Source organism: Hemitrygon akajei, chromosome 4 (genome assembly GCF_048418815.1).
Source record: "Hemitrygon akajei chromosome 4, sHemAka1.3, whole genome shotgun sequence".
NCBI lineage: Eukaryota > Metazoa > Chordata > Chondrichthyes > Myliobatiformes > Dasyatidae > Hemitrygon > Hemitrygon akajei.
This window is the reverse complement of record NC_133127.1, coordinates 193993039-194008010: the sequence shown is the minus strand read 5'-3', so window position 1 is coordinate 194008010 and position 14972 is coordinate 193993039. Positions and strand designations below refer to the sequence as shown.

Here is a 14972-nt window from a genome sequence, read left to right as displayed (position 1 = left end):
TTCCTACGTCATTGGTCGCAATATATATCACGACTTCTGGCTGCTCACACTCCCTTTTCAGGATGTGGAGACGTTCAGAAATATTCCTTGCGTGATTCCTTGAAAGTAGCATCACTGATACATGGGGTCATAAAGAGAGGTTTTGGCACATTGGCTATCAAAAATCAAAGTACTGAGTACAAGACATTGGTGAAGCCAGATTTGGAGTATTGTGTGCAGTTCTGGTCACCGAACTACAGGAAAGATACAAGATTGAAAGAACAGAGGAATATTTACAGAGATGTTGCTGGAACTTGAGCACCTGAATTATAGGGAAAGATTGAATAGGTGAGGACTTTATTCCCTGGACTGGAGGAGAATGAGGGGAGATTTGATAGAGGTGAACAAAATTATGAAGGGTATACATATGGTGAATACAAACAGGCTTTTTCTTTCCCCAGAGGCTGGGTGAGACTAGAACTGGAGGTCATGGGTTAAGGGTGAAAGGTGAAATATTTAAGGGGAACCTCTTAGCTCAGATGGTGTAGGGAGCTTACCCTCCACCAACCCCCCCAACCCCTCCCCCGGCTACAACCTTCAGCAACCTTTAAATTAAATGAAGACTCTATCTGAAATGCTAGTATTTCCATCAGTTTGACTTTGGCATGCCAAGTAACTGGGACTCTGGTCAGGTACGTGAAAATGTGACAGTTTTCTTGTGTGCTATCTTTACCTAAATTACTGAGCAAACATTGTAAAACTTCCAGATAACAGATACCGACGACTGCATGGATTCATGCAGCTTGATTTCACGTACACACCGGCACTCAGGCAGGTCAGCAGTGCAAACACATGGTAGGATTTTCCACAGTGATTACTCAACAGAAAAGAAAGCAAAGTCCACCAGATGCAGTAAGAGATCATTTGGCTCCCACCAGCCCAGTTATCATTGTGCATTTCTCCTCTGATAAAGCCCTCATTTACAATGTCAATTAGCTTTAGGCAAGAGATAACTCCATCTGTGCAACTTCAGTGCTGCCACAAGAAAGCAGCATCACCCATCAAGGATCTCCACCACCCAGGCCATGCTCCCTTCTTGCTGCTCCCAGCAGGATGGAGGTGCAGGAACCTCATAACCCATACCAGCAGGCTCAGGAACAGTTAATTCCCATCAAGCTCTTGAACCAGTGTGGATAACTTCACTCACCACAATGCTGAATTGATTCAACAACCTACAGGCTCACTTTCAAGGACTCTAACATCTCATGTTCTCAATATTTATTTATTATTATTATCTTGTTTTATTTTGCATTTTGTCTTTTGCACATTGGTTGTTTGTCATTGTGTGTAGTTTTTCATTGATTCTGTTGTATTTCTATGTTCTACTGTGAAGTGGGTGCAGGGAGGCAATTTCTCCCACTTCTCTCTTTCTCCATACGCCCAAAGAACATAGAAAATCTACAGCACACATTGTGGGCCGAAGGGCCTGCAGTGTCGTCCATGCAACCTACTCTACAAGCTGCATCAAATTTCCCTACTGTATAGACCTCTATTTTTCTAAGCTCCATTGTACCCACCCAAGTCTCTTAAAACCCATTGTGGTTACTCTCCCATCCCTTCTCATCTGCCCATCATCTCCCTCTGGTGTTCCTCCTCCTTCCCTTTCTCCCACAGTCCACTCTCCTCACCTAACAGATTCATCCTTCTTCAACCCTTTACTTTTTCAACCTATCACCTCCCAGTTTCTTACTTCACCCAACCCCTCCCCAACCCACCCAGCTTGTACTCCTTCCCCTCCCTTTCTTATTCTGGCTTCGTCACCCCTTTTGGGTCCCCAAAAAAAATGTCTCAGTCTGAAACATTGCCACTGAGATTTTTAATAAATCTCTCCTTCTCATTGTATCCATGTCCTGTAGTTCTTCATTTAACAACACTGGGAAAAAGACAGTATTCATTCACCCTGTCTATGCAAGATCACCCTTCATCACTCTACCCTCCAATTAACCCCTGTTTAATCTCCTTCTGTAGCTCAGTCCTTTGAGTCTTGGCAACATCCTGATATGGAGGCACCAATGCACAGAATGGGAAAAGGCTGCAGAGGATTGTAAACTCAGCCAGCTCCATCATGGACACTAACATCTCCTCAGATGAAGACATCTTCAAAAGGTGACACCACAGAAAGGTGGTGTCCAACATCAAGGACCCCCTTAATGTTTATTGGGAAAATAAACCGGATTCTGATGCCAGAGTCCTGCTGTTCACTCTGAATGCCCTTCACTCATTTGCTTCTCTAAAGGTCAACTTGCAAGTCAAGTCAGTGGTAAGGAGGGCAAATGCAACGTTAGCATTCATTTCCAGAGGACTAGAATATGAAATCAAGAATGGAATGCTGAGGCTTTGTAAGACATTGGTCAGACCGCACTTGGAGTACAGTGAGCAGTTCTGGACCCCCTGTCTAAGTCATGATGTGCTGGGATTGGAGAGGTTCATGAGAATGATAGGGTTCAAGTATGGGTCTCCACTCACTGGAGTTGAGAAGAATGGGGGGGGGGGGGGGCTGATCTCTATGAAACTGACTGAATATTGAAAGGTCTAGATAAAGTGGACGTGGAGAGAATGTCTCCTATATTGGGGGAGTCTAGGACCAGAGGGCTCAACCTTAGAATAGAGGGACGTCCATTTAGAAGAGAGTTTGGCAGGATTTTCTTTAACCAGAGCATAGTGAATCTGTGGAATTCACTACCATAGATGGCTGTGGAGGCAAAGTCATTAAGTATATTTAAAGCAGAGGTTGATTGACTCCCTAAATAAACAAAAACCTAAGGTTACAGAGAGAAGGCAGCAGAACCAGGTTACAGAACCTCAGCCTCTGTACCTCCCTCTGCAATTGGATCCTTGACATCCTAACCAGAAGACCACAATTTGTGTGGATTGGTACTAACATCTCCTCCTCGCTGACAATCAACACGGGTGCCACTGCTCTACTCTCTATATACACATGACTGTGTGGCTAGGCATAGCTCAAATACCATCTACAAATCTGATAATACAACCACTGTTGGTAGAATCTCAGATGGTGACGAGAGGGCGTACAGGAGAGAGGTATGCCAACTAGTGGAGTGGTGGCATAGCAACAACCTGGCACTCAACGTCAGTAAGATGAAAGAGCTGATTGTGGACTTCTGGAAGGGTGAGATGAAGAAGCATGTACCAATCCTCAGAGGGATCAGAAGTGGAGAGAGTGAGCAATTTCAAGTTCCTAGCTGTCAAGCTCTCCGACGACCTAACCTGGTCTCAACACATCAATGCAGCTATAAAGAAGGCAAGACAGTGACTATACTTCATTAGGAGTTTGAAGAGATTTGGTATGTCAGCAAATACACTCAAAAACTTCTATAGATGTACTGTGGAGAGCATTCTGACAGGCTGCAGCACTGTCTGTTATGGAGGGGCTACTGTACAGGACTGGAAGAAGCTGCAGAGGTTGTAAATGTAATCAGCTCCATCTTGGGTACTAGCCTACAAAGTAACCAGGACATCAAGGAGCGGTGTCTCAGAAAGGCAGCGACCATTATTAAGGACCTTCAACACCCAGAGCATGCCCTTTTCTCACTGTTACCATCAGGCACACACTGAGCGATTCAGGAACAGCTTCTTCCCCTCTGCCATCTGATTCCTAAATGGACAATGAACTCTTGAACACTACCTCACTTTTTTAAAATACATATTATTGCTGGTTTTCTGCACGATTTTAATCTATTCGATATACATATACTGTAACTGATTTATTTATTATTATTTTACTTCTCTTATATATTCTGTATTGCATTGAACTGCTACTGCTAACCATAGAACACTACAGCACAGTACAGGCCCTTCAGCCCTCCATGTTGTGCCGACCCATATAATCCTTAAAAAAATACTAAACCCACACTACCCCATAACCCTCTATTTTTCTTTCATCCATGTGCCTGCCCAAGAGGCTCTTAAATGCCCCTAATGTTTTAGCTTCCACCACCATCCCTGGCAAGTCATTCCAGGCACTCACAACCCTCTGTGTAAAAAAAAAACTTACCCCTGATGTCTCCCCTAAACTTCCTTCCCTTAATTTTGTACATATGCCCTCTGGTGTTTGCTACTGGTGCCCTGGGAAACAGGTACTGACTATCCACCCTATCTATGCCTCTCATAATCTTGTAGACCTCTATCAAATCCCCCCTCATTCTTCTACGCTCCAAAGAGAAAAGCCCCAGCTCTGCTAACCTTGCTTCATGTGACTTGTTCTCCAAACCAGGCAACATCCTGGTAAATCTCCTCTGCACCCTCTCCATAGCTTCCACATCCTTCCTATAATGAGGTGACCAGAATTGAACGCAATACTCTTAAGTGCGGTCTCACCAGAGATTTGTAGAGTTGCAACATGACCTCTTGAACTCAATCCCCCTGTTAATGAAGCCTAGCATCCCATAGGCCTTCTTAACTACCCTATCAACCTGTGCAGCGACCTTGAGGGATGTATGGATTTGAACCCCAAGGTCCCTTTGGTCATCCACACTGTTAAGTAACTGCTAAGTTAATAAATTTCACAACATATGCTGGTGATAAGAAGCCCGATTCTAATTGGGGTGGAAAGGGATAGTAAAATCAACCATGATGGAATGGAGTAGACTCAATGGGCTGAATGGCCTAATTGTGCATTTGATCTTATTAATGCAAGGGTAAGCAAGTGTTGTAAACCACAGGGAGGAAAGATGCCCGATGCAGATTAGGTGGTGTTGGTGAAAAGTGAAGAACTGTACACATTGCAGCTCTCCGATTTCCAAAATCCAGCAGCTCCTCCCTCAGCCTCAGGATGGGTTCAGGTTAATTTTTTTTTCATTTAGAGATACAGCATGGTAACAGACCCTTCTGGCCCACGCCTCTCAATCACACGCACGTGGCCGATTAACCTACAAGCCCGCAAGTCTTTTGGAATGTGGGAGGAAGCCCGTGCGGTCACACTGAGAGCATACACACTCGTGACAGACGGTGGTAAGATATGAACCCGGGCTGTCGGCGTGACAACAGTGTGGTGCTAATCACTATGCTACAATGACCCCTTTGTGAAGTCTCTCATCGACACACTTTGATGGTAACGAAAACACACGGGCAATCCCTTGTTTCAATCTACTCACTCTGATGGGGAAGTAATCCCTGAAGTATCGCCAGACAGCCCAGTTCCGCACCCACGCAGATCGGCGGCCTCCTGTAAGGAAAACAGGTCACTTTCCATACAATCTTGGATGGCGTCCAGTAACTAATAGAATATAGGCCCTTCAGTCACAAATATTGTGCCAACATCTTAACCTGCTTTAGATCAACCTAACCCTTCCCTCACACATATCCTTTGTTTTTCAATCATTCATGTGCCTATCAAACAAACACACACAAAATACAAGGTGTTGTTCCTCCAACCCAAGTGTGGCCTTATTCCGACAGTGGAGGAGGCCATGGATGGACATATTGAATGGGAATGGAAATTCAGTGCCCCAAATAGTCCTTCCAGGTGAGGCAACCCTTCACCTGCGAGTCTGTTGCAGTAACATACAAGGAGCATTTGATGCCTCTGGGCCTGTATTCACTGGAGTTTAGAAGACTTAAGGGGAAAATCTCATTGGATATGGAGAGGATGTTTCCTATAGTGGGAGAGTCTAGGACCAGCGGGCACAAACTCAGAATATAGGGATGTCCATTTAGAACAGCGATAAGGAGGAATTTCTTTGGCCAGTGAGTGGTGAACCTGTGTAATTCATTAGCATAGACAGCTGTGGAGGCCAAGTCATAAAGTATATTTAAAATGGAGGTCGACAGGTTTGTGATTAGTAAGGGCAAAAGGTTGCGGGAAGAAGACAGGAGAATGAGGTTGAGGGGGTTAATGGAAAGATGGGCCAAATGGCCTAATTCTGCTCCTATGTCTTATGGTCTACGGCAGGGGTCCATGGAGCCCTTGGTTAATGGTTATACTTAGCTAGGTGCCCAAGACTTTTACACAGTACTGTAATTTCAATTAACTGCTTGCAATTTACATTAACTGAAGATTAGTTTGTGCTTGAATTAATACCTGCAATGTTCACACAACTCCAGAATACTCACCAGCAGCAGGTGGAAAAGGGGGAGTGAACTTTATTGGCATTTACAGTACTGTGCAAGTCTTGGGCACCCTAGCTATATACAAACGTTTGTAAGTGTGTCTAAGATTTTTTTGCACAGCATTTCGTTATTATAACATGACAATAAGACCATATGACACATTAACTGTCTGTTTGTCATGGATGTGGCATCCCAGCTGTCTGTATACACAAGCCAGGGCAGTACGATATGGAGAGCAAGCTGTTGCCCACATAGCAGGCTCTATATCTCCATGCAGCTGATAAATCCAAAGGAACAGCAGAGACCGATACATTTTGGCACCTGCAGTGTCGCAGGAGTTGCCAGTCAGGATTGAACTCAACGTGGGACTGCCTAGGGACTCCAGCTCTGGATTTTCCCTTGGGGTTTACTCCTGAAGCCTTCCCCACGAGTGGGTATAGCTTCAAGGCAGCAGAGGTTTAAGATCAAAGTTCTCCTCCTCTTAGATGAACCATCAATCACAGCTGACGAGCCCCATCTGCCCGGCCATAAGACCAATTCCAAAACCAACATCCACCCAGGAGGTGCCCACAGTGCCTCTGACCTCTTACCTTGCTTGGGTGTGTCCCAGTCAATGACCAGCCAGGAAAAATACAGAGCTGCAATTGGCCAACAACTTGTGAAGAAGATGCACAACAAGATTATGGTGCAGGTGACTCCTGCAACAGAAACGAAGCACAGGTCAAACAGGGATCAAAATCAAAATAAATTTATCAAAAGTACATACGTCACCATACACAACCCTGAGATTCATTTTCTTGTGGGCATACTCAATAAATCTAAAGCGTAATAACCCTAACAGGTCAATGAAAGACTGCACCAACTTGAGTGTTCAACCAGAGTGTAGAAGACAAACTGTGTAAATACAAAAAGAATAATTATAAATGAATAAAGCAATAAATTGAGAACATGAGATAAAGAGTCCTTGAGAGTGAGTCCATAGGTTGCGGGAACATTTCTTTCTTTTCAAATCTTTTTATTATAATTATCCAAAATAACAAGAACATTTCAATGATGAGGCAAGTGAAGTTGAGTGAAGTTATCCCCTCTGGTTCAAGAGCCTGATGGCTGAGGGATAATAACTTGTTTCTGAACCTGGTGGTGAGAGTCATGAGGCTCCTGTACACCTTCCAGATGGCAGCAGTGAGAAGAGGGCACGGTCAGGACGGTGGATGCTGCTTTCATCTGCAGCCCACAATGTCACCGAGGGTCACTGGCGCCATCATGCAAGGGAACAGGAAAACTAAAAGAAAAAAAAACTTATCATGGTTCTATTACTATGATGGGACATGAACTTCACTGTCAAGATGGACATTTGAAGTTGCAGTATAAACTTGACAACTCAGGTAGATAGGGCTGTAACTTATGACAGCTTTGGACACGTTGCCCTTCACAAATCAGAGTACCGAGTACAGCAGTTGGGGTGTTATGTTGAAGTTGTACAAAACATTGGTCATCAGATTTCCGAATGGACGATGAGCCCATGTACACTACTCCACTTTTTTGTATTAATTTAATTTTTTTAATATATATACATTTGTATGTGTTTCTGGTCACCTATCTGTAGGAAATATATCAATAAGGTTGAAAGAGAGAGTACAGAGAAAATTTACAAGGATGTTGCCAGGACTTGAGCACCTGAATTACTGGGAAAGTTTGAATATGTGAGGACTTTATTCCCTGCAGTATAGGAGAATGAGAGGGGATTAGATAAACAAGCCTGTTTTGATCAACTGGCCAGCAGTTTGTGAAGGAAATACAAGACAAGATTACCACACAGGTGACCCCTGCAACAGAAAGGAAGCAAAGCTTAAAGTGGGGGTGAGGACCAGCCCAATATGAAATCATACTTTTTCTTAACGTTTTTAATCACCATCATGGGGCATATACTTCACTGTCGAGACGGACATTTGAAACCACAGTATAGATAGGGTCAAAAAGCGAGCTTTAGCACATTGGCCTTTACAAATCCAATAAGTGAGAGAATTCATTGCCACAGGTAGCTGTGGAGGCTCAGTCAATGGGTATATTTAAATGGGTATTTAATGGGTATATTAGTCAGGATGTCAAAGGTTATAGGGAGAAGGCAGGAGAATGGGGTTGAGAGGGAAAATGAATGAACTGGTTGCCACAGTAACACAATGCTGTTACAACTCGGGCATTGGGGAGTTCGCAGTTCAAGGAGTCTCTGTATGTCCTCCCTGTGGAATGTATGGGTTTTCTCCAGGTGCTCCGGTTTCCTCCCACTGTTCGAAGACGTAATGGGCAGGTTCATTGGTCATTGTGAATTGTTTTGTGAGTAGGTTAGGGTTACTTGGGATCGTGGAGCTGCTGGGTCAGCATGGCCCAAGGGGCTGGAAGGGCCTACTCTGCACAGCTAAATAAATAAATTGGCCATGATAGAATGCCGGAGCAGAGTCGACAGGCCAAATGGCCTAACTATACACGCATGTCCTAAGGTCATATGGACACAGGAGCAGGCTGGGAATGGAGGAATATGGACCACATACAAGCAGATGTCACCGTGCTTGGTGTGGTCATAGGGCTGTGTTGTACTGTTCTGCACCAATAGTTCAATGTTTAACCATACACCAGTTACCTACCCATAATTAGAAATGATACAACCCATTGACAGACAGAGATCATTTGCAAGAATGGCTTGATTTTGAAGCTGGCTATCCAAGGAAGAGATGGCAGGCTACTCAATGCCGAGAGAATGCTCTCTCCAGTTCCTGGGGGGATAAAAAATAAAAAAGATATTAGATCCATTCTTCTTTTTCTCTTTTCACCTATCTTAAATGGTAATCAGCAGAGATAATTGCTGAACAACACACACAAAACACTGGAGGACCCCCATCATCCAAACCAAACCTTCTCCTTGCTACCGTTGGGAAGATCGCACAGGAGCGGACGATCGCACAGAATAAGGTGGGAGGGGAAGCAGTACGGGCTGGCGGGTGATGGGCGAAGCCAGGTGAGAGGGACGGGAGGAGGGTGGGGGAAGAGCGGATGAAGTAAGAAGTTGGGAGATGATAGGTGGAAAAGTAAAAGGCCGGAGGAAGAGGAATCCGACAGTAGACGAGAGTGGGCCATGGGAGAATGTGAAAGAGAATGGGCACTGGAGGGGGATATGGGGAAAAGGCAGGAGAATGGGGTCGAGAAGATTGATAAATCATCCATGATAGAATGGCAGAGAAATCTCGATGGGCTGAAATACTTAATTCTGTTCCTATCTGCAAGACTTATGATCTACATGGTGATGGCCAGATGAGGATTAGAGGTAAGAGGGGAGACAGAATAGGGAACTGAAGTAGCAAAGGGGAGGGGGAGAAATGACTAGAAGTTAGAGAAATTGATATTCATGCTGTCACGTTGACCACTACGCAGATGGAATACAAGGTGTTGCTCTCGTGTTGCATACAGTAACATACACATTTCGTTAATAAATTCACTTTGACATCAAGATACAAGTTTTTTTCTCCCCAAATCACATTTATCCTAATACAGTTTCTTTTCCGTTGATGCTACCTGGCCTGCTGATCACCCCCCAGCATTTGCAGATTTTCTCATGACCGTGTACGTTTGTGGTCTTCTGCTGCCGTTGCCCATCGGGTTGTGTGACGCGTTGTGGACTCAGATGCTCTTTGCACACATTGTAGCTCATGGTTATATCAGTTCCTGTCACCGTCCTGTCAGCATGAACCAGTCTGCCCAATCTCCCCTGACCTCTCTCATTAACAAGGCATTTTCACCCACAGAACTGCTGCTCACTGTGTTTCTTTTTGTTTTCTCTTGCCGTTCTCTGTAAACTCTAGAGACTGTTGTGTGGGAAAATCCCAGGAGATCTACAGTTCCTTAGATACTCAAACCACCCTGTCTGGCACCAACAATCATGCAATTAAAGTCACTTAGGTCACATTTCTTCCCCATTCTGATGTTTGGTCTGAACTAAACCTCTTGACCATGTCTACATGCTTTTGTGCGTGGAGTTGCTGCCACATGGATTGGCTGATTAGATATTTGCATTAATGAGCAGGAATACTTAATAAAGTACTTAATAAAATACTTAATAAAGCTGCAGAAAATTGTCAACTCAACCAGTTCCATCATGGACAGTAAGCTCCCTAGTATCCAGGACACCTTCAAGAGGCGCTACCTCAAAAATGTCAGCATCCACATTAAGGACCCCATCACTTTGGACATGCCCTCTTCTCATTGCTACCATCGAGGAGGCGGCACAGATCTGATTTGAGTTAATTGATATGGTTTTCTTCCGATTTTTCTTTAAATGGATTTGAGTTGGCGGATTGATGTTTTTTTTTTTAAATGGAAGCTTGTGTGATGTATAGCTCCAGGGTTGTGCTCCCAATGGGGTTTTGTTTGTTGTTCCTCCCCCCCCCCCCCCACAGTTAGTAGGGGTTTTTATTTTCTTACTTTTTCCTTCAAAAAAAATTCTTAACATGTTATTTTTTCTATTATTGATATATTGCTTAGCTTTGTTAATCAGTTATTTGCTAATTCCTTATTGTACATAATGACATATTGACTTAATGTATTTTTTGTTAATCTTCAATAATAATTAATAAAAAAAGATTTTAAAATGAAAATGAGGTGGTGGTACAGGAGCCTGAGGAACCTCTTAGATAGATAGATAGATAGATAGATACTTTATTCATCCCCATGGGGAAATTCAACTTTTTTCCAATGTCCCATACACTTGTTGTAGCAAAACTAATTACATACAATACTTAACTCAGTAAAAAATATGATATGCATCTAAATCACCATCTCAAAAAGCATTAATAATAGCTTTTAAAAAGTTCTTAAGTCCTGGCGGTAGAATTGTAAAGCCTAATGGCATTGGGGAGTATTGACCTCTTCATCCTGTCTGAGGAGCATTGCATCGATAGTAACCTGTCGCTGAAACTGCTTCTCTGTCTCTGGATGGTGCTATGTAGAGGATGTTCAGAGTTATCCATAATTGACCGTATCCTACTCAGCGCCCTTCGCTCAGCTACCGATGTTAAACTCTCCAGTACTTTGCCCACGACAGAGCCCGCCTTCCTTTACCAGCAGATTTTTGAATGGTCAATGAACCCATGAAAACTGACTCACTATTTTTTCCCTCTTTTTGCACTACTAGTTTATTTTTTAAAAATAATTTTTGGTAATGCAACCAGTTAGAATACTGTCCACAGTTTATCTGTAGAAATTTGACAGAGTATTTGATGCCATACCAAGTCTCCTCAAATTCCTAATGAAATACAGCCGCTGTTGGGCCTTAGATATTGACACCCAGGAATTGGTAACCCTCCCCATTCTGAAACCATGTCTCTTAAATCAAGATTCCTCCAAGGGAAACCTCCTCTTGGGATCCACCTCCGGTAGATCATTCCGTCCATCACATCTGCTCTGTCATTCAATCATAGGGTGCTTGCAATGGTTCTAAATTGTTCCAATAATCGATCATCTGAAGCCCAAATAAGTTTCTGGCTTCTCCCCCCCTCCCTTTCCAGTCCTGAAGTGTCTCAACCGAAAACATCAGCTGTTTATTCCTCTCCATAGATGCTGCCTGACATCCATAGAGGCAAAGTTCATTCAATATTTTGTGAGCTGTTCTGGATTTCCAGCATCTGCAGAATCTCTTGTTAAACTACAATTAAAAATCTGCTTGCAACAGCATCACAGGCATATAGATACAGACAACACAAAGTGCGATCTGAATATTAATTACACAAAACAGCGAAGTGGGAAAACAAGAGTTTCAAGCAAAAAACTTAATTAGGCCAAGTCCATGGTAGAGCAAGAGGTTGTCCATGGTGTTCTTTTGCTCGTGTAGGGTTAGGGTTGTGCAGCGTGGTTCAAGAACCCGACAAGTAGCATGGTAAAGTGGGCCTTCAGGATTCTGTACCTCCTGTCGGGCAGTAGCAGTGAGAAGTGGGGCCTGGCTTCTCTCCCATTCCTCGTCAGTCACGATGAAGAGTCTTGGTTCAAAATGTCAACTTTTTATTCTCTTCCATAGGTGCTGGCTGACCCACTGAGTTCCTCCTGCATTGTGTGCGTGTGTGAGTTCCTCCTGCATTGTGTGTGTGTGTGTTGCTCTGTGATAATTTCTCCCTTCTCCCCCACCCTCCTGACTTCATCTCACTCACCATCTCATGATTCTCCACCCCCCCCCCCCCCCACCACCATTTTATTCTGGCTTCTATCCCCTGCAACACAGGAAGCATAATAAGCATAAAAACACAAGAATAAAATCAATCTATAAAACACAATGTTACAGCTGGTGAGTGTGACTGTGTATTCACCAAGTAGCCACTTTATTAGCTACACCTGCATGTTAATGCAAATCAGCCAATCATGTGGCAGCAACTCAATGCATAAAGCATGCAGACATGGTCAAGAGGGTCAACTTTTGTTCAGGCCAAACATCAGAATGGGGAAAAGAGTGATTCTGACCGTGGAATGATTGTTGGTACCAGACAGCGTAGTTTGAGTACCTCAGAAACTGCAGATCTCCTGGGATTTTTGTGTACGACTGTTTCTAAAGTTTAGAGAATGGTGTGAAAAACAAACAAAGCCAAACCCAGGGAAGTGCAGTTCTGGGGCAAAAACACCTTGTTAATGAGAGGTTGGAGGAGAATGGCTGGATGGGTTCAAGCTGACAGGAATGCGACAGTAACTCAGATTATCATGTGTTACAACAGTAGGTGCAGAAGAGCATCTCTGAAATCACACGCTGAACCTTGAAGTGGATGGGCTACAGCAACAGCAGATCACACTGGGTTCCACTCCTGTACCCAATAAAGCGGCCACTGAGTGTACACAAGATAGGCTTATTACCACGGCCTGATTGCACGCACGTGAAGGGGCGCTAGGTATCTGAACATAGGGCAACTGACAGACAATAAGTTGAGAGCGACTTGTGGCAAAAGGATCTTTCTGGAGAGCAGGGGAGCTGCTCTGGATTTCCACCATGCCCAGAATCTCATGTTTATGATAAATGCACAAAATACTTTACACTGTTTCAAGTAATGCTAAGGAATGAATTTTAGTTTATGAGCACAGGTGAGTATTTAAAACATACCCCAGTGCTCAAAATGAAGGCAAATATTTTTGGATAGTCAACTTTAATATAAAAGTCAATAATATGGCAGAGGAACTCACAGAATGAAGTAGTCAGAGTCATGTCAACAATTACTATTGCATCAGGCATCACATTGGAATAAATCCAAGGAAGCTCCCACTACATATTAAATGCTCCTGATAGCATGTGCTTCAAATAGCTTCTGACAACCATGTCCAGCTACTGGCTTTCATTTTAGGCTTAGCTACTAAGCCCAGTGAACCTTTTCTACTGACAGGAGAAGGGGACAAAAGCACGTTACTGGTGCCTTAAAACCAGCTGCTTTGGGTAGATGGGACTCAGACATGACTGGCCTAGAAGGAAAACTCTGATCCGAGATTTCTGCTGCCTTGCAGCTATGCCCACTTATTGGGAAGGCTTTCGGAGTAAACCCGAAGGAAAAAAATTCCGGAGTTGGAATTCCTTAGGCAGTCCTACATCGAGTTCAGTGCCGACTGGCAACTGGTGCCAAACTGTATCAGTCTCTGCCGTTCCTTTGGATTCATCAGCTGCGTGGAGCCTGTTAACATGGGCAACAGCTTGCTCTCCATATCGTACTGCCCAGGCTTGCGTATCCAGACAGCTGGGATGCCACAGTCATGGTCAACCCCAACCACATGAAAAAAGCTGCCCATGTACCGCAGATTTTTTGTAGAAAGAACAGCTAGAACCTCTCAGTCTCAAAATACTGTCCCTCTTACACGTGGATGTAGGGCCACATCATGCTTTCTGGTCACTTCTACCATTGGGCATGAGGAAGAGAAACCTCAGGTCCAACACCACCAGGATCAGGGACGGTTATTTTATTTAGAGTTACAATGCAGAACTGATTAGTGCAGCCACTCAGCAACCCACCGATTTAACCCTAGCCTAATCAAAGGTCAATTTACAATGATGAATTAACCCACTAGCAGGTATGTCTTTGGACCGGAGCACCTGAGGCAGTCCACGTGCATGTAGGAAGAAAGTACAAGCTTTCTTACAGAGGACGCCGGATTTGAACACCAAACTCCAATGACCCACACTGTAACAGCATCATGCGAATCACTACACAACCGTGGTTACCCAACAACCATCAGACTTCCAAATCAGCATGGGCAACTTCACTCAGCTCAACACTGAACTGAGTCCACTTTCACAGACTCTACAACTCATTCTCAGCATTACTTATTAACTTTTTAAAAAATTATTTGCATGATTTGCCTTCTTTTACACATTGGTTGTTGTCAGTTTTTAAACGTATCTCACTAAGTCTATTGTATTTCTTTATTTTCCTGTGAATGCCTGCAAGAGAATGAATCTCAGGCTTGTATATGGTGACATATATGCACTTTGATAATAAATTCATTTTGAACTTTGAGGAACAACTGCTGAAGCTTGGAAATCGAGACCAGAAAGACTACCAGTGAAAGTGGGAATTATCAGGAGAGAAACTGTCTCCACCTGCCTCTTACTTTGTCTGACTCCCTCACATCTCCCTCCTTCTTCCCCTCCACCAAATTTCTGAACAGCCCATGAGCACTACCTTGCTATTTTGCTCTGTTAACACTACTTTTTTAAATTTCTGATTGTAACTTATAGTATTTTAAATGTAGTGTGGACAGTATGGTAGCATTGTGAGTAGCACAGTAACACAGCTGTTAGCACAATCGTCCTACAGCAGAGATCATCAGCCAGGGCTCGACTTCTGCAGGCATAC

General features: G+C 43.7%; 1 protein-coding gene across 1 annotated transcript in view; it reads right to left on the bottom strand.

The window, feature by feature from the left end:
- dgat2 (diacylglycerol O-acyltransferase 2) overlaps positions 1–14972 on the bottom strand; it is a 53613-nt gene that overhangs the window by 20368 nt on the left and 18273 nt on the right. The window contains exons 2-4 of the mRNA XM_073044300.1: positions 8751–8879; positions 6699–6806; positions 5154–5224 (exon numbers count right to left, since the gene is read on the bottom strand). Of these exons, the coding sequence (XP_072900401.1) occupies positions 5154–5224; positions 6699–6806; positions 8751–8879 (308 nt within the window). The remainder of the gene's footprint in view (positions 1–5153; positions 5225–6698; positions 6807–8750; positions 8880–14972) is intronic.